Source organism: Prinia subflava, chromosome 5 (genome assembly GCF_021018805.1).
Source record: "Prinia subflava isolate CZ2003 ecotype Zambia chromosome 5, Cam_Psub_1.2, whole genome shotgun sequence".
Taxonomy (NCBI): domain Eukaryota; kingdom Metazoa; phylum Chordata; class Aves; order Passeriformes; family Cisticolidae; genus Prinia; species Prinia subflava.
The window spans coordinates 40,048,092-40,067,693 of NC_086251.1; the positions used below are offsets into that span (position 1 = coordinate 40,048,092).

Below are 19,602 nucleotides of genomic sequence, written 5' to 3' on the forward strand. Positions count from 1 at the left end.
TCCTGCTGCGGGCGGTGCAGCCGGGCGGGCCGCGGCCGAGCCCCGCCCCGAGCCCGCGCGGTGTTTCCGGCCGGGCCCGTCACGTCCGGGCGGCGGAGATGCCGGTAAGGCGGGTGCTGAGGGGTGGCCCGGCCGCTCCTCCGGGACTTGCCGAGCCCCTTGGGGTGCGGGAGCCCAGCGAGCTGCGGAGTGCGGGGGGACGCCCCGGCCCTCCTGTCCTTCCCGTCCCCGCTGCCGGGGCCGCCCCTCGCGGCTGCGGCCGGACCCGCGCCCTGGGCGGGTGGCACCTGCCCCGCCGGGCCTCGGCGCTCCGCCCTGCCCCCGTTCCTGCCCGGGCCTCCGCCGGGCTCCTGCCGGGCCTGGCAGCGCCGGCTCTTGTCCTCGTGGGTCACTGGGGGCCCGCCCTGCCGTGTGCGGGCTGACAGGGACAGCGGGTGGACGGGGGAGTGTCGCCGGGCCCTGGCTCGCTGCCTGCGGCGGGCTGAGTTTCTCTGCGCTCGCTGTGTGTGCTGCCTTGCCTCTTCACGGCGAGTGGAGCGCCGGGCTGCAGTGCTGCCGCCGGGAGTGTGAGAGCAAGGCTCTTAGGTTCTCGTGTTAGCTGATCCAGTAGTCTCGTTATTTTTTAACATAGTCGGTGGATTGGTAGTCGTGTTGGAAAGTGTATGTAGTTCACATTTTTCTGCCATTAGCAGTGTCTGAGTGTTTTCCCAGTAGGCAAGAAAAGCTTGTCCTCGTGTTCCCCTTCTAGCACAAACATCATATGGGTATTTGTGAAATAAGTTCTATTTATCTGGTCTCATCAAGAAATTAAATTTCTGATTCTGTGAAATATCTCGACTGACAGGAAGAACTGATGTTTCCTGCTGACAGGTTGTTTGTATATGGCACCTTTTTATCAATAATTTGGATAATTCCACGGTGTTGTGGGCTGGGAATTCAGCTTCTTCATATCTTGCATGCTCTGTGTGATTTGCAGTTGATACCATAAGGTTCCAGAACAAACAAGGCAATTTTCCATTGAAAATTAGTGATTGCAAAGAAAATGTGGTAAATAACATCCTAACACTGTGTAATTAATTTTTAAAGGCTATTTTGTTGATTCAGTGAAAACAGAAATCCAGGAACCTCAGTAAATGAGTTTTATCGATACCTCAAAGTATATTTTATAGCTGCATCAACATTTGTTCACTTCTTTTTGCTTTGCTCTTGTTTTTCAGTTCCTCTTTCTTTATGTTTCCTTTTTTGTTGTTTTAGGTTAAATTAATTATTTCCGCAACAGAGCTTCTTGCAGAAGGACTACCACACTGGTTTGCACTTAGGAAAATATGAAAATAATCAGGGAGTGTTGTTCTCTCTGAACTTAAAAAAAAATAAAGAAATAAAAAAAATCTGTGCCTTGCTGAGAACAGCTGCAGGAGTTGGACACTTGAATCAATGTTATCGGATGAGTTAGAATCCAAACCTGAGGTGAGCAATTATGAAGCAATTATGAACCTGAGTTTGGTTCCCAGGAATGTTTATGGGCAATACTTAGTTTGCTCAGATTGCTGCTTACGTACTAATTTTCCAAGTGTTTTCAGTGACATCTTCTAATGCTTCTGTGCTTTGATTTGAATAGTAAAAAATTAGAAAATACTGCAAGTTTTTTTCACCTCATTTCAAGTATCAGCCAATATTCTTGCCTGTTCTCAGGTTACTTTTTTCCCCTACTATTACAGCACTCTTTTGTTACGAGAATAAAATAAATTAACAAATTGACTATTTCTTTCCCTCAAACCAAATTGACTTTACGTGATTTTGGACAATCTGAATTATTCTATCAGCATCAGCCAGTCCTGTTTTTCAAAGTACTTCTGTTTCCATTAAGCAGTGGGCAGAAGTGGTAGGCAGCAGCACAGGGGATCCCAGTTGCACAGTGTGAGACTGCTGGACCGTTCCAGGTTCAGCTGGTAGCACAGCTAGGCATGAATTGCAGGGATGTTTGTGCATGCATAGCTGGCCACAAACACAAGTAAAGCATGAACACACACATCACATGCACAGGTAAAGCATGAACAACGATGGTTTGCTAGTGGGCTGCAGCTGTACCCTCATCACTCAACTCTCGTGCGTACTCACATTCACAGGTCTCTGCCAGGCCTGCAGTCCTTCTGCCCAGACCCAGAGCTTTTAGCCAGTTTCTGGCTAGAATATTTTTTGATTTTTTTCCAGACTGTGATAGCCTCCTACTTGGACTGGTCAACTAGAAGCTCCCTAGCAGGGGACTCACTTGTGGGTAGAATATTTAGGAATGTCTTTGGTAATTAGATAGGAGGGACTGCAGTGATCAGGCACAGCAGTGTACTGACTAGTAGCCAGCAAACATGATTGGACTCTCTTCTGTCCCCCCTACTCCTGGCTCTTCATTTATCTGCCTTGATTCCTCCTTTCATCCTCCCCCTAAACATAGCATAATAAGATTAACACATCCTACTGTCCTTGTTCTATTGGATAGTAAGTTTGGTCTGTCATATGAGACCCATTCTGATAAGCCATAATAGCTTTGTTTTGTTACCACTTAAAATTTCTGGTTGAACATTTACAAGACATCACTCAGCAGTGGCTCACTAACCACTTGCTGAGGAGTTCTGGGTTTTGTTACTCTTACCTGTAATGTGCTAGATACAAGTGTCTGCAATTTGTTACATTCAACACCACCACCACCTGCTGCCTCTCCTATTTCTTGCCTTATTTTTCAGCTTGAATGGCTATTAGCTGGCTCTCTGTGCATTTCCCTACTTAAAGATGCAGGGGTTCTATCAACTTGGTGTCCTTGCTTTTCCTCGTTCTCAGCTTTATCTCTGCAGATGGCTGAAGCCCTAGAGCAGAGGACATAGTACAGCTATGAAATACCTTTTGGGGAAGTTTGCAAGACTTAATTACATGGATTTTGTTGAGTCTTGTTTCTATTCCTGTAAGCAATGTACAGCATGTCTCTTAAAGTGGTACTCTAAAAAGAATGATGATTACATGCTGCTAATTCATTACAGCCCATGTAATGTGTTAAGGCATTTGTTTTTTAACAGAGCAGTCAAAACCCTTCCAATCACACTGTTTAGAAGTAGCTGCAAATTTGTAGCAGCTCTGAGTAGTGTCAGCACAATTTGCAGAGTTCCTCTCTCTTGCCTTGTCATTGATATCTCCTACATTCTATCATTGTTTTTCTGAGTTCTGAATGATAAGGTTGGAGGACGTTGTTACTTTTTTCTGTGAATGGGTGGGTTCCCTTAGATTATTTCTGACAGTCAAGGGCCAGGACAATTGTAATGATGCTCACTGCACATTCCTCAAATAGGAGCTGTAACTGGGCCTTGTCTTTTCTCAGCTTGAGTAAGGTATTTGTTAATTAGGCTTGTTTACATAATAGTCCTATTTCCTCATGTCAGAGTTGCATTTCCTTCCCAGCAAGCCCATAATAAGAGTTGGCTCTTTATTCTCCAGAAGAAACAGGCTTGGTACATAAAAAAAGTTACAGCTGTTGTTGCAGAGGGCATCCTTTCTGTAGATGCTGTCATCTAAATCATGTTCCTCTGTCTTGATTGAGGCTATTTTATACTAAAAGTTTTGATTCATTTCTATGTGTATATTTCCACCCTCCTTTTCTAGTTCTGATTATGAAACTTGAGTGTTAAGTTAGTACTATTTTCTATTCCTTTGATGAGAAACTAGTAGATACCCTTTTTACACTTTTCTCAAATAGCAGTTCAAATATATCTGAAAGTAAATAATGATTTTATATCCTCTAGTGAGCCATGGCACCACCATTCTTACAGCCATAGATGTTTTTCATATACCTACCATGTGAGAAATGTATGAAGAGGTAGCTGTATTTCTGTAATATCTAGATGATAACAATCAAAGCACTATGTCTCTATTGCATAGACTTCTTGGCTACTGGTTTTATCCCTAAAGAAGCCACCGACATACCATTAAATATTTAATGCTCGAGTAGAGGTGAATCCTTCTTTCATAGAAAGTTAAAGTTGCTTGGAGACAGTTGTGTGGACAGATGGATCTACTTGTTCTTCTGGACTCCCTGCCCCCAAAGCTATGTAAGTGCCATTCCTCAGGGAACTGCAAAGATTTGCATTTTGCATGCTTTAAGCCTTCGAGGTGATTTATTACACTTGCAAGTATTTCCAGTCACCTCCACCATACTGGTCCAGTGCAGGGCGCTGTCTGCTCTTGGGGTAACTCTTATCACAGTCAAATGAATTACAACTCTGTTCTGTAAATTGAGTTAGTTGTTGATAAGAGAGGGAAGAGAGGTATTTTAGCCTCTCCTTTCTCTCCTCCTCAGAGCCTCACAAGGAGAGAGATACTTGTGATTTAATTAGTTCCCCAGAGGCTGTATGGGAGGAGGACATCCCGGTTTCTAGGTAACAAGCCTTCTGCCCTGCACACCCTTCAGCTCCAGCCCCTCCTTTCTCCTCCCCCTCCACTAAATTTTCTTTTGACCTCTTTATTTTGTTGTGGTTCACTGGTTAAATTTAGAACAGGAATGGTTTTGATTAAAGACATGGTCCCTGCTGCTCTGGGAATCTAGTCTAGCTCTCCAGCTGTCTAGTGTGAGAATAGATCTGAGGTTCTGGAGAACCTTCTTACCCTGTCCCTTGCAGCAACCCTTACTTCAGCCAAAGCAGCTGCCTGACACTTCTTGGCTTTTGAATCATCTCTTACAGGACACAAACTTAGGACAATCCATCCTAGGTGGCCATATCATCACTTGTTTCTAGTTGGGTTGTTTGGTTGGTTGGGCTTTTGGTTTGGTGGTGGTTTTGTTTTTTGGTTTGGTTTGGTTTTTTGTTTTGTTGTTTGTTTGTTTGTTTTTGTGAAGGATTTCTAGTAGAGGTTCTCAGTTCTTAAACAGTTTTTTGGTTGTTGTTTGTTGTGGGGTTTTTTTCCCTCTCAGCTCAGGGATGTTTTCCAAGTCTCATGGTAACACAAGCATTCTGCATTGCTCACAGTGATAGACCCTGGGATCATCCTGTCCAACCATTTCTTGTTGACCAGCAGGGATAAGAAGTATTTCCTTGGTGACAACAGTCAAGAAATATTTTACATTTTTTAATACATTCCCTGTCTGCATTTTTTACAGAATTTTCAGTTATGTGACATTTCAGCAGGCATAGTTAAAGGAGGGTATATTCAAGAAGATGACATGGCAGAGCAAAAATAAAATTCTTTATATCACGATGCAGCTGAACTTTGCTCTCCAAGGATTATAGATTTTCTCTGTATGATTCATGTCTGTCCCATGAAGTTTGAATCTCTTAAGTCAAGGATGTCCTTTTGCAATATTAAATTTATTTCAAATTCCAAGGGATGACTTAGCTATAGAGTAAAGCCACCCCACACCTTTTATTGCTCCTTTAGTGTTCTGTTAGTATTCTGTACATTCAATTTCACTAACCATTCCTATTCTGGTGTCCCAAGATGACCTATCTGCTTTGCTTATAAATTCTAGCACTTTGGTCATAGTGGATCAGTCTCTTCCCTATGTAGGGATTCCACTTTCACCACCTCAGGAATATTTACAACCCATCTGGGACCTGTTTGTGGTGCCAGATATTATTTGGTTATGGGATCTGTCAAACTGTATCATCTGGGAGGTTCCTGCCTTTCTGGTTTATCAGACATGAGACCACCAGACCGTACACAGAAGTGCACCTGGGCCCAAACTGCAGAAATATGCCTGTGCACACATAGACAGTACAAACACCATCGGCTGTGTGGCAAGATAGAGCTTTTACCAGCACACTCAAACACAAATGGCATTCTCATGGAAAAGAAAGGCCACAAATGGCCTAATCCTGTCCCTACTTACCAGGTAAAAAGGCTTGAAATTTGCTAGCATGTCACACGTGTCCTCCTTTGGCTGACATACATACTTGTGGTCTTTCATCTGTCCACTCTTTGTCAAACCTTGAGTCCTTCCAGTATCCATCTCCAGGTCTTGAGCTTTTTAGTTCAGCCTCTGGCCAGGATCTTGAGTTTCCAGATTGTGGTTTTCTCTATTTCACAGGCCCTGCCAAAGTGAATTTAATCAAATGAATGTACTCAAAAACCATTTAGGAGCAGAAAGCGTTAGAGAGGATGCGATTAGACCCCAGTGGTGATGCAGAGCATCAGCCTGCAGCCTGCTACAGTGGTCAGTCAGTATTATCCTCAGTCCCCTTTCTGTTCCCAATAGTTGTTTCTCCTCTGTCTACCTTGATCACTCCCTTTCCTTGCCTTTGGTCCTTCCCCTAAACATCCATAAGTTTTTGACAGTCTCCACTCAAGATATTTTAATATGTTTTATCCAGTCCCAGAATTTCCCCCATATCCCATAAGAAGTTTGCTCTTGCCAATGAGGTGGATTCTGGTAACCCAAGATAACACTGTTTCTATTCCTTACAAAGTTTCTGGTTAAATTTTTTTCAAGGTCATGCTCAAGTTATTCCTGTACTGGCCCATCCATCAGTGTCCCAGGAGTTCTTGGTATTTTTACCATCTCTTAAGTGCAGGTTGTAGAGTTTGTTAGTGTTTGTGTATCTGTGCATTTATCACCTCCTGTTCTTAGATTTCTATGCTGAATAGCCAATTACCAGACACCCTTATAGTTTCCTATTTACTTTCAGCTGCAAAACCATATTGTGAGAAGCTTAAGAAAGCATGACACAATGTTTGTAATGAGTTCTTTCCTGTATTCCAATTGCTGTAGTTTTCCACAAAGGCATTCAATAATTTTGAACAAGAAGGTTTAGGAAAAACCTGTCAAGCTAAAACTAACATGAAAACTTTTTATTTGGTCTGAATTATTTGAGTTGATGATTGGTTTGTTTTAGTTTATGTGAAGGGTTGGGGTTTTTTTATTCCACATTTTAGTAATGAGCATGATTCATATCCATTGGTTTTCTTCTGCTTTTTTTGCCCTCTCATAATTCTCTGTCCTAGTTTGTCATTACTTTACAAAGCAAATTAAAAGGAACTTTTTTCTTCTGAGCATCTGTTTGTGGTAGCTGCATTTTGCTTTTCCCTGGTGGCTTAATATTGCTATGTTGAAGTGGAAGGTTTAAAGTAAAGCTTTCTTCTTGTAGGAGGCAAGTTTCAGTTAGGTCTTTTTGTATAAAAACAGGAAAGTCCATAAAACAAGTGTTTCATGGTGGAGTACAGAAGCACTAGGGCTCATCAACATGAAAGACAATCCAATAATTTGCATCTTAGTGCTCACAGTTTTTAGTCCCTACTTATTTTTTCTGCCTTGCTCATTATTCCTAACTCTCCTTCTCTCCTTTTACTTCTGTTTCTCCTATTTTTTGAATTCTAAATTAGAATGCATGGCCCTGGCAGAGGGACTATCTCTTACTGCGTATGTATTTTTTTTACAACATAAAAATAATTCCATTTCTCCCTAGGTCCTCTGGATAATCTTATATCTAAGATGAAACAATTCTAACCTTTCAATCTGCCATCTGGCTTGTGGCCTAGTTCAAGTGGCACACTGCCATCTGAATGACTTCAGGACTTAATTTGTAGCTTCATAATTGTCAGTGATGACAGGCTGCTCCTATGGGAGGGTGAGCAGGGAGTCAAGGGTGATGCCAGCCCAGGCAGTGGCCTCACAGACCAGGGCACAATGCTGCAGCAGCTGAGCGTGGAAGGCAGAGACAGGTGCTGCAACCCACAGCCCTGAGCCCTGGATAAGGCAAAGGGACGAGCCAGGTCAGGGTCTATCCAGAGTCCAGGCAGGAGCAGCAGAGGATGGGGCTGGAGACACAGATGCAGTAAAAATCTGAGATTCATCCAGGAGACAGGGCTTGAGGCAGGTACACCTACAGCACAGCTCAGGAAGGGAATGACTGGCCCAGGCTTGCTCAAGAGGAGCCCCTAGGGAGAGAGTGTGGCTGGGAGTCCCAGAGGAGACCAATCAGGGCTATTAAAGATTCAGGATTCCTACAGCAGCAGAGATAAAAGTGTTTGAGAAAGCATCAGTCTTCCTAGTGTTTTTGTGAGAGGAAATGAACATAGAGAAATCAGAGCACAAAATACTAAGTTTTCTTTACAGTTTTTTTTATTTAACAGACTTTCTCTTGATGTAAGAGAGACTCAAAAAGTCTGGTGTTTGGCACAGGAATAATTTGGAATTAGATGCCAATAGTTCAGAAAAGGAAGTACTAAGACAATCACAACATACAAAATAAGAATCAAACTCTATGTGACTGTTGGGCTTTAATCACAAATATACAGTGGACACAATTTAATCACAAATATACAAAAAATTCAGGATTTTTTGGTCTCTTTCTTTTGTCACTAATGAACTATCTCACTGCACAGACAACTCTATCTGGGCTCTGTGTGACTGCATTGCTAAAATCTGTCACGAGGGTAATAGATTGAATAACTATCTTGTACAATTTCTTTCTAAATGCCAAAGATAAAGGAAGATTGCTACCTACAGTTGTTTACTAGACAGTAGCAGAATCAGCAGAATGCAGGATCTTTGTCAAGGAATTTCTTAGAGATAAGGAACTTGAGGTTTAATTTTTAGTGTATTGTTATTTTCCATATTTCTTCATTCAGTGTTTAAAAAAACCCCTGAGAATGTGAGTATTGGAGTTAATTTGTTTGACAAAACTTAAAGGCAAACAAATAAATCCTATGTGTGGGTTTTGAGCAGCATTTTCTCTGAAGCATGGAGTATGTGTCTGGGCGTGTTAAAACTGGCCCCTTTCTGTCTTTCTGAAGTTTAAATCCCTACAGGGGAGGGATTTGAGACCGTGTCTTAAAAAACGTGTGCAGTTCACAAAATTTGTTCAGTCCATTGCAAAAGTTGAACTGTGTTATCTCCTAACTCCCAGCAGCACTTCCTTTGTTAAATCAGATTATTTTAATATGGAGTGTTGTGACATTGGTAACAGAAAAAAGTCTCATTTCTGTGTCTGCCTTAGAGGTAAAGACGAGTCCAGCATTATCTCTGGTACTCTGACAAAAACTTGAGATGTTGTAAAAGGAACAGAATGAGTAAACAAGGCACATGCTTTGCTGCTCTGAACTAGGTTAAAAGTATGGGAAGACTTTTCAGGGGTGAAAAAATAATTTCTCTGACTTCCTGTTCAAGTGTCAGGTTCCTTTTTTTATAACTCAAGCTTTTGAGGAGTTAGCTGGAAGTAATTTTTGCCAGAGCTGACTGATGTTAGGGATGGCTAAATCTGCTGGACTGAATGACCCTTCATCTCCTGGGCTCATCAAGAAACATGAGGACAGCTCTTTAATTCTGATATTAGATCCAGCCACTAGTCAGGTTTAGTACCTGTTTGAAAATGTGTGCACACACTGTACAGAGGTGGTTGGCACCAAGCATATGAACACAGGCTGAGTGCTTTTAGCTTTACACTCATAAACATGGGCAGGACAAAGCACCTGATTCTGTTTTCAAGGGTTGCTGCAAAAGGAAAACCTTCATGGATTTCTTTGGGATCTATTCCCACACTTCTCATTTTGCTTGCTAACTAATGGAGTTCATTAGCATATGACACTAGAGACCCACTGTAGAGAGCAGGACCACACAGGAAGTAGGTAAGAATGGAGTTTAATGAGAAGACAGGATGGAGTGTAAGAGTTAGGCTGAGCCAGACAGCTGAATTGACCAACTTCCTGCTTACATGCAATGGGCCCCTTTTATCCTTCCCTCTCCATCTTTCTTGTGTTTGCTCTGCCCTGATCTATCTTGATCCTTTCCCTTAAACAATGCCTAAAAAGTCCTGTACAAATCTCTCCAAATCTTTTGACCAGCTCCAAATTCCTCCCCAGGGAATGCATCTCAGTTTAAGTCCTATACCTGTTTATGCAATAGTCCCCCTTGTTTTGTGTAGTATTTTGGAGAGAGTTTCTTCTGTTAATCCCCTTCTTCTGTTAATTCTGTTAATCTGTGGGTGGGTTGGTTGTCCATCTTTGATGGTTTTAGGAGTAGTGATTTGGATGGGTAAGGCTGTCTGTGTTCTCCCCCTTGTTATCCCAACTTTGTTTCTCTGATTGTTATCTGCTTATTTTGAATAGCCATATGATAAATATCTTTGTAACTAGTCTTCTGATTTTTTTTTAATTTAGAGAAGGCCATCTTTCAGTTAAGTATATAAAGACAATGATTTTAAAAAGTGCATGTACCAAAGGCTGAGCGTGGAAAACATTTACTTGAAATGTTAGACTGTGATAAAGTATCAAGCGGTAAAGAATTAAAAAGAAATACAGCTTAACTAGACTGACTCTGCAATGATCCAGAGCTGTTTATTATCCGTTAAAGCAATCAGAAGTTTATAGGTGTTTCAGAGATAATGAACAATTCTTTCCTTGTATTAATGTAAATTGAAAAGTTTTCATTAATATATGTGTGTATCCATGGTGTTATATTCAATGTCTCCTACAAGACAGTAGAGACTACTGCATTGGCTGGATTTAGTATCTTTTTAAATGATTTGTGCTGCTTTTGACCTAATCTTCAGTATGTTTTTTCAGCTACTGGTTCAGTTTGTTCAAAATACTTCTATTCCACTGGGACAAGGACTGGTGGAATCAGAACCAAAAGACATCACCTGTCTCTCTCTGCTTCCTGTTACTGAGACCTCAGAATGCAACAGACTCATGTTGCCAGGTAAAATCTAATTGGCAGATCTTTGTGACCCTGCCCTTCATCCAGCTGTCTTTACTTCACCACTCTGGCCCCACTGTCTCTTGCTGATAAGACATTCCAGGGACGGAGGAACAAGTTCAGCAGAGTGACTGAATCGTCTCATTTAATAGTGAAGTCTGACTAGTTAGAAACTTCCTCCTCCCTTCTCTCTGAAGTTTTGGGATCTCTTTCTAGAAAAATAATTTCATAGGTGTCTTTTAGCCATAGCGTATTTATACTTCTATTTACTCTGGTTTCACTTTCCTCATTAGATGATGAAAGAGATCTCACTTCTCCAAGTCACACTAATTCTTCCAAAGATGTTTCTTCATCTGCTGTCTTGAGAAGTCTCCAGGTAAATGTAGGCCCTGATGGAGAGGAAACAAGGGCACAGAATGTGCAGAAACCATCTGAACTTCTGTCAACTCCAGAAACTTCTAGTTTATTGCAAGACCTCCAGCCCAGCGACAGCACTTCATTCATTCTTCTCAACTTAACAAGAGCAGGTAATTGTCCTTCTGTTTGTCATCTGGCTGGATATGCCTCAGCAGAATGCAGGAGATACAAGTACAACTCTGTCCCTGCTGCTTATGAAGAGGAAAGATCCTGAAATTTGCTGGGCATTATTGGATATTTTAGGAGCATTTAGTCAACAACATCTTTCTACAATGTGGAGGTCAGTGGAGACTTTTTCAGGGCAACTGTTTCATCCATGCTGTGAACACTAACTCTGAGAAGCAACAGAAATTTCCCTCTGTTACATTATTGTTTCACAAATTTGTCTTCTTTTCTAGGGCTGGGTTCTCCCGCAGAGCACTTGGTGTTTGTTCAAGATGAAGCAGAAGATTCTGGCAATGACTTTCTCTCTCACGATAGCACAGACAGCAGTACCCCGTGGTTCCTACGAGTGCAAGAACTGGCCCATGACAGTCTAATTGCTGCCACTCGGGCACAGCTCGCAAAGAATGCCAAAGCAAGCAATAATGGTAGGAGATCCACAGACTGTGTCTCAAAGGTTGAATGTTCTATACAAGATCCCTAGTTTCACGTTGTTTCTTCCTCTCTTTAGTTCTCTCTTGCCTTGAATCAGTTATGACATCTTCAAATCATCAGTGACAGAATTATACAGGACAGTTTGCTTTTTTTCTTCAGTATGAGTAGGCTTTGCATTTTTTCATGGGGAATCAACTCTAGTGGAACCATCTGTTCATTGTATCCTACTAGTTCTCTGGTACATGTAAAGAATATCTTCTTTCTGCCTGCAGCTGCTTGTTTTTCAACTTTCATTTTCACTTTCAAGAGCCTATTTTTAATATATACTGTAAATTATACTTTCTTTTTAGCTTTACTGAGTTTGGAGATCAGTTTTCTGCAGAATACATAACTGGATTTAGTCATATGCTTTCCAACTTCATTATTTTAATAAATAATTGCAAGCAAATGCAGTATCTCTTACTTTAGCTACGGTGTTTTTAAAAACAGCTTAGCTAAGAGGTGATAGTTGGCTGATAGTTAAAATCGGTTGTTTGATATTGATATACAGACCATTTTTACAATTTTTGGTGCATTGGCTTTCTATTTTTTTTGTGATAAGCCTTATCTGGTAGCAGCTGATCTGATCCAGATGTCTTGTTGGAATAGTTCATGGACCTGGTAAGATTTGCAAATCTGTGTCTCATCTCTGTTACAGGCTAGGCAGCAGCATGCAGGACATGCTAAACAGTTAGTAGCCAGCCACATACCTGATTTACAATCCTGTATCATATATGATGCTGGTTTTCCTATTAAATTTGACACATTTTAGTAATCCGTATATTTTTTAGATTTCAGTGGGCTTTTTTTTTCCCAGGTGAAAATGTTCATCTTTGCACAGGAGATGGGCAGCCAAAAGATTCAAGCCCCATTCCTCATTTATCTCGTGTGGAGAGGAAGCTGAAGTGCACAGTTGAGGGCTGTGATCGGACATTTGTGTGGCCAGCTCACTTCAAATATCATCTGAAAACACACCGGTGAGCAGAATGAAGCTATTTGTTCTTATGACCTTGAAACAATGTACTCTGTATTTGAGATAATGTTAGGTTTTGACATTGACAAGCTGTGAAAACCTGACATTATTCTTACAAATATTAGGTCTCCTGAGTGCTTTAAGTCAATTATGCTGAAAAACTTGGATAAAATTTAGATAATTTTGCATGTCCTTGTTATGTTTGGTTTAGAATTTTTTTATTTTAACAGGTACTCAAATTTAATCAAAGAAAGAAGTCAAGTGTTCATGAAAAAATGTGTTGCAGTAGTTGGTAATGAAACAGCTTTTTGTTGCTTTCCAGGAATGACCGCTCCTTCACCTGCCCAGCAGAAGGTTGTGGAAAAAGTTTCTATGTCTTGCAGAGGCTGAAGGTGCACATGAGAACTCACAATGGTGAAAAACCCTTTGTATGCACAGAACTGGGCTGTGGTAAACAGTTCACAACAGCTGGAAATCTGAAGAACCACCTACGAATTCACACTGGTGTGTTTTAGACCTCCTCCTTCACCTATCTGTGGTCTGCTGAGGTGGGGTCTTTCCTGAGGAATAAACCACTTCCTCCTCTGTCCTTAAACTATTGAAAGTATTACGTTGTTTACCTCTGCCCTCCATTAATGTCCCTTTTCTGTCAATTCCCATTGATCTATAGGTCAGATAAATCAAGTGCTAATCTCTTTTACTATCCTGTACAGTTTCACACAGGCTGTACCTTTCAAATAGTGTGTGGTGATCCTGCATTCTGCTCAGATGCATTCTCTGAAGATTCCCTTCCAGTTGTGTGGTGGAGGGAGGAGTGTGTGAAACTAGACTGTTACCAAGGGAATAGTTAGTGAACATGACTTCTGAAACTGTGTTTTGTAAAGAGGTTATTTGAAATTCCTGAAAGGCTCAGTAGCTTAGATCGTAGAAGCTGTGCAGACATCTGTCTGACTGACTAGCTTGTATTACCTATGCTGCTTGTAGAATGACTACATTTGGAACAGGAAAATAAGGAATGCAGTGCAATGAGTTGCAAAAATATAGTAGCAAAGAAAAATAGAAAAAAAGCATTAATTAGAAGACAGCATTGTGGTGTGCAAACTGCTCTGTTTGTGCCAATGCTAATTTGGGATGTTACTGTGTGCTGGAGCCTGTGCAATCTCAATTCACGCTCAGCTTTTTATAGTAAATAAGACAGGGACCTTTATTTCATAGTGCTGTATTTTATACATGATTTATTTATGATGGCTCCTCTCGAGAATATGATCCTACCCTGTCAGTATTTTTAGAAGTTGGTAGAACAGTCAAAGTGCTTTAGATGTTTTTGTACTAGAAAGTTAGAGAGAGGCATAAAATACTGCTGAAATGACCAGAAATTTAATAGTGACCAGCAATTTATTAATGACCAGCAAAGTTCATAGTGAATATTCTGGTGATTTTGTTTGTTTAGTTTTTTAAGCCTCAGGGTTATCACAACACTCAAACAAAGCTTGGCCCAGTTCAAGCTCCTTGGGTTATTGTTAGAAATTCCCTGATGGCCTTGGAAGAAGCATTGTGTTACAGTTGGTTAACATTTCACAATAACCTTGACAAGTGTGAGGGAACAAGGCCTCCCAGGTAAAATGAAATCACAGATTATGTGGGTCGCCAGCAGCTGGTTGTGCCTTCTGCCTCACTTAAACACGACCGTATGGTGTGTGGTTTGTCGACACACATGGGAAAAGGCTGCTATTTTAAAGTATGTGCAGTCTAGCTAGAACACATGGTTTGGGGGCAGATGTTGGGATGTAGTTAAAAACTGTTCATACCAATAATAAAATTTTGAATGTGTAGTAACAGCAGCTATATCTTTTGCAGTTTTCTTTTGCACTTACAGCTCCCAGCCAAGGTGCAGATTAAGTTAATAGGCCCAGCTGATAAGTGAGCATTCTGCAACCAACAGAGTAGTGGCTTCTGGAGGACTAAATAGTAACTTTCTAAGCTGCAAATGGATAATGTGGAATTAAGCATTTGATCAGACCAAAGATGTTATGAAATTGCAGGTGTAAGTAGCTCTAGGGTGTCTTAGAGATAGAACTGCACTGTTATTTAGGTCAGTGGTAGTTGTTCCAAACTTTTAAAGATTTATAGCAAGCCAGGAAGTACAATCAGTGTTTGGGACTCTGCTATGTATTTCAGCTTTGGAACATCAATTGGAACATGCTGGGTTGATCCTTTTTGCTCACAGCTGTCAAATGCTATTGTAGATAAAAAGCTAGTAAATGAGCTATAGGGAGAAGACTTCTAAAGGTAAAGTCACAGTAGAAGCACCTTTAAAAACAAGATTACTCTGAAAGAACTACATATATGTTGTATAATGAAATGTTAAAATAGCTTGCCTAATCTCTTGTGGTCTTGCTATTACTCTTGTACAGGGGTCCAGTTAAAGGTTTGAAATCATAATGTTAAACCTGGTATATTGAATTCTTTAGTGGGATGTTGCAGGCAAAAGTTATGTGTAGCTTTATTAAGAGAGTGCTCAAAACAGATTAATTTTATTGCACTGCATTAATGTAGTAACCTCACAATTTATCATAATTCAAAGAAATTAAAAGTAGCTGTGATATAAATTTCAGCCCATGAGAACAATTTGTGCCTTGAATTACAGTTCCTCCACTCATAAATATAAATGACTGACATATCGCTCACAGGATTTTGGCAAGTTCAGCCTGATCTGAAATAATCTGATTTTGATAGAATCTGATATGAAGGGAAATACAGTTAGTGGTATTTTTGGCACTGAGAGGCAGAAAGGGAGCAGGACCCTGTCAGTGTGTGGAACAGAGAGCTGATTGTTGAGAACTGCATTGAAGATACATCATAGATCAAGTAGTTTTATGTTATTCTATTATTATTTATATACTTGGAAGATTATCTAGAAACAGTGGTCCCTTGCTTCACTTTTGGTGAATGATGGTCTAAGAATATTTTAAAATAATGCCACTGTTTCCTCTGGTGAAGAGAATGCTGTAAAAGCCTTAGGAAAGATGTGTAATTTCCATGGAACTCTGATATACATAAGGCCAAATGGGAGAATGGAGTAGAGATGTCCAGGCTGTTCTCAGGGACCTGGGCAATCAGATGAATTTTTGACCCCAAAATCTAAGAACTTGCTTTTCCCTTGTAGGGGAAAAACCCTTTCTGTGTCAGGCACAGGGATGTGGTCGCTCCTTTGCTGAATACTCCAGTCTTCGGAAACATTTGGTTGTCCACTCAGGTAAGAGTCTTCATCTGACATTCTGTGATCTGTCTGAAAAAAGACCTCTATTGTAGGACTTTGATTTGATTTCCTTAAGAAAAATCCTGGTTTCTACAGAACTTGTGGTCATAGTGGTTTTTGAATTCCCTTTCGTGGTGCCTGTAGCCTGTACACTTTAATCTGTTAGGTTGTTTCTATTTCTAAGTTCAAATTACATTTTAAAGATTATTTTTGAAATTGTTTCTAAAATGTCATGAAGTTGAATATCTTTTTCATAGCCGCCATTTGGTTATTTAAAAGAGAGACTCTAGCATCTCTGTATATTAACCACAGCCATTTGAATCTGAAATCTCTTGCAAGTGGGTTTCTGCCATAGGTAGGGTTTTCCTTTATTTTTTCTTCCTACATACTTGTAATTGGACAAAGATGGAAATGTATTTCTCGTGTTTCAAAGCTTCTGCCTTCTGTTTTGATTGATCTATCTTAAATATCAGCACACAATGAAAATGGTGTGTTTGGGGAATGGGAGATTTTATTGAGGTAATAACATTTGGGATTGAGTTCTCCATGCGTTTTCTGTCCTATCTCCTTGGCTTCCATGCCATTGAGCCAAGAAGTATGCACAGCATGTTTGTATTGTGAAAATGATGACCTGCTCTGGAGCATGGAAATCCTTTCACAGTGACAAGTCATCATCAAGTCTCTGCTCAGTAACATAAACCAGTGCTGCAGTTCATTGTGTGATGGCAGGAGACAGCTTCCTTGCCTCTGGTCATTTTATTCTGTGTGTGGGACATCAAGTATTTCCATATCAATGAGTAATGATTTCAAATAACTTGTTCCCTCTCATCAATCTGACTTGAAGACTTTGTTACTCTTCAGATTTAAGTTTTCCAATGACTGCCATTACTGATATCTGAACCTCTTCTGTTCTAGAAGCTTATGGCCCTCCAGGAGACGGGAATACTTCTCATTTGGTTTTTACTGATAAATTAGCACCAGTGGTGTTAACAGCCATTGGAAAAGTGTTACTAGTTTCTTAGTTGAGGAGGTCTCTTCTCCCAATTTGGTAATTCTTGGGATATTTCTTCCCCCTTTGACTCCAAGGAGTGAAGCCCCATCAGTGCCAAATTTGTGGGAAGACATTTTCCCAGAGTGGTAGCAGAAATGTGCATATGAGGAAACACCACTCCCGAATTGGAACAGCTGGCAGCAGGGAGCGAGAACAGCCAGGTAAAGAAGGGAGCACACTCACTCTGGGGGAAAAGTGCAGGAAAAAAAATCAGTGGATGGTCAAAGAAAAGATGTTTGTCCTGATAATACGAGACACAAGCTGCTAAGAAAAGGTCTGTTCCTTTTGGAGATGAGGACTGCTTACCCTCCCCTTTTCTAGGACAGAAGACAACGCTGTATTTTTGTATGGTGGTCAAGGGGCAGATATATTTATTGTTTCCAAAATCAGTATGAATCTAGTTGGGGTTTTTTATGTGGATTTTTTCCCTTGGTTATGTTTTCTTGTTGCAAGCACCCTGGGTTTTTACACAACGTGATTTATTTAAAGAGAAAGCAAATCCTGCATAAGATCCCACCATAATAAGGTTCAAAACAATAAACTTAGTCTTTTCCATCCCTTGGAGTACTGGATGCCCAACGAGTAGGAGTGGATAAAGTCTAGGGAAGAAGTCAGCATGACTTGAGGTGGGATGGGGATTGTATCTTATCTTACCAGTGTCATTGCATCATGAGAATTTTACCCTTTTTTTCATAATAGAGTCACTGATGGGCAGCAGCTTGCTGGAAGAATCAACAGTGCACAGTAAGAATCTCATCTCCATGAACTCTCAGCCCAGCCTCGGTGTTGAGTCTCTGCACTTGCCAGACACTGAGTCAATTATTGGAGTGGAAGAGGGTGAGACCAGCTGCTCTTTTTTCCGCCCTCTTATATGTGGTGACTGAGATGGGATCGATCATTCCTCCTTGAGGCTCACCATATTGCAGTGGGATGAATGAACATTGCTTTAACTGTGCACAGAGGGGTGGGTAGATAGTGGATGAATCCTAAAACTAGAGCTGGAGAAGATCTGCTGGACCAAGTTTCTCTCTTGCAGAGCTCAAAAGGTGAAATCTGCTGCTTAGGTGTCACTTAGCCCATGTTGTGGAACGCCATTTCAAAACTGCTTATGCAGTCCATCTCCTAAAGCCTAAAGTGTTTGTTTTGCTGGAGCACCTACGAGCCCCAGCTAAGGACCAGGACCTCATTGTGCTAGGCACTGTTCAAATATTCAGTATCTTGAGCAACAGGCCTTCCTTCCACCCTTTTCCTTCAGAGACTATATTCTAATACATCTCACTGTCAGAAACTGACTTACTATATGAAATAAATGTACTACTTGATATCATTTGGTTACATTTGCTGTGTTCTGTTCCTGCTTTTTCCCAGTCATTTTTCTCCAAAATTTGTTTGGTATATCAAGGTCTTTAAATGAGTCTTCCACATGGCGTTTTGAATATTTTGTTAACTTGAAGAGTCTTCAGAACTGGCATTACTGAGAATGCAGAGGTTTGCTAAGGTGCTGTGTGTCTGGAATAGCTTCTGTGCAAAGGGAATGTCTAGAGTTTATGTTGCTCCCTAGCTGAATGGAAAGGTAGTGCTGCTGCTGGTATGGGTATTGTGATCTGGAGGTTCCTGCAAAAGCTCCACCCAAGTACCTGGGAATCATAGTCTGATACAGTTTTGCTGCCATCTCAGCAATTAATGGGAGATACTCCAGTGAGATATCTTCTTTTGACAGTATTTTGTAGGTTAGCTGAACAGGCTGTAAATCCTGTAACTGAATATAACCAAATATTTTCATAAAATGCAAAAATCCAGAACCATATTTGAAACTCTTTATTTCCATACCATTTTTGACACATATTAAGAGACTACAGCTCTCTTTTAGGATTACAGAAATGTAACCCTCCTTTCAGAACAAAACTTTGTTTAGCAAGAGAGATGTGAGTTTCAGTTATTTAGTTTGATGCTTTTGTCTTAATCACATTTCAGCAATTTCTGTTTAGGGACCAATATGAAGACTTTATTTGTTATTATATTTATGTATGTCATCTTAGGATTTGTTAAAAGGATATGGCATAATAATTTAAACTTCTGTTCCTCCTTTCTTAGGGTTTCCCTTTTCAGTTCACATACATGGAAATCTCTTTTTTTTTCAGCACCATTGAATATTATTATGGAAATCAGCAAACAGTTTTAGTAAATACCCTTTAAAATGTATGTATCAAAATTTCAGTCCCACTGCTCCAAATATATCCACACAAAGAGGCTTTAAACCACAGACTTAGAGCATGGAAGTAATCTTCTTTCCTTCCTCTTTCAACATGGCAAGGCACAGTGACAATATGCTTACATCACTGCTCTTTTCCAGGGGGTACCCAGAGAAAGAACAGCCTCTGTGTGTCCTACACAGTTAAAACTGGTACACTGGTAACAGCCTTCCTGGAACCCTCCAAGGAGCTTAAGCCTGTTCTCAGTGTGGAGACTGAGTCAAAAATGACGATGCTGCAGTCTGGTGCATTCAGCCTGTAATGTTGCAGTGTAAAACCCCTGGGCCACAAATTCTTGGATTTATTACTTTGTTATGATTAAAAATGTAATTATTTCAGTTTTAT

General features: G+C 40.7%; 1 protein-coding gene across 2 annotated transcripts; it reads left to right on the forward strand.

Annotated features, from left to right (window-relative positions):
- The first annotated feature begins 37 nt into the window (after positions 1 to 37).
- ZNF410 (zinc finger protein 410) lies at positions 38 to 18,332 on the forward strand. 2 transcript variants are annotated; one of them, XM_063398963.1, is made up of 10 exons: positions 38 to 104; positions 1,255 to 1,467; positions 10,537 to 10,672; positions 10,963 to 11,196; positions 11,485 to 11,676; positions 12,564 to 12,699; positions 13,018 to 13,199; positions 15,862 to 15,951; positions 17,041 to 17,166; positions 17,705 to 18,332. In XM_063398963.1, exons 2-10 carry the CDS (start codon positions 1,435 to 1,437, stop codon positions 17,887 to 17,889), a joined length of 1,314 nt encoding a protein of 437 aa, XP_063255033.1. In that variant the 5' UTR covers positions 38 to 104; positions 1,255 to 1,434; the 3' UTR covers positions 17,890 to 18,332. The 2 variants fall into 2 exon arrangements, with proteins under 2 accessions (XP_063255033.1, XP_063255032.1); XM_063398962.1 differs by having other exon boundaries at positions 39 to 104; positions 12,540 to 12,699.
- Positions 18,333 to 19,602: the final 1,270 nt, after the last annotated feature.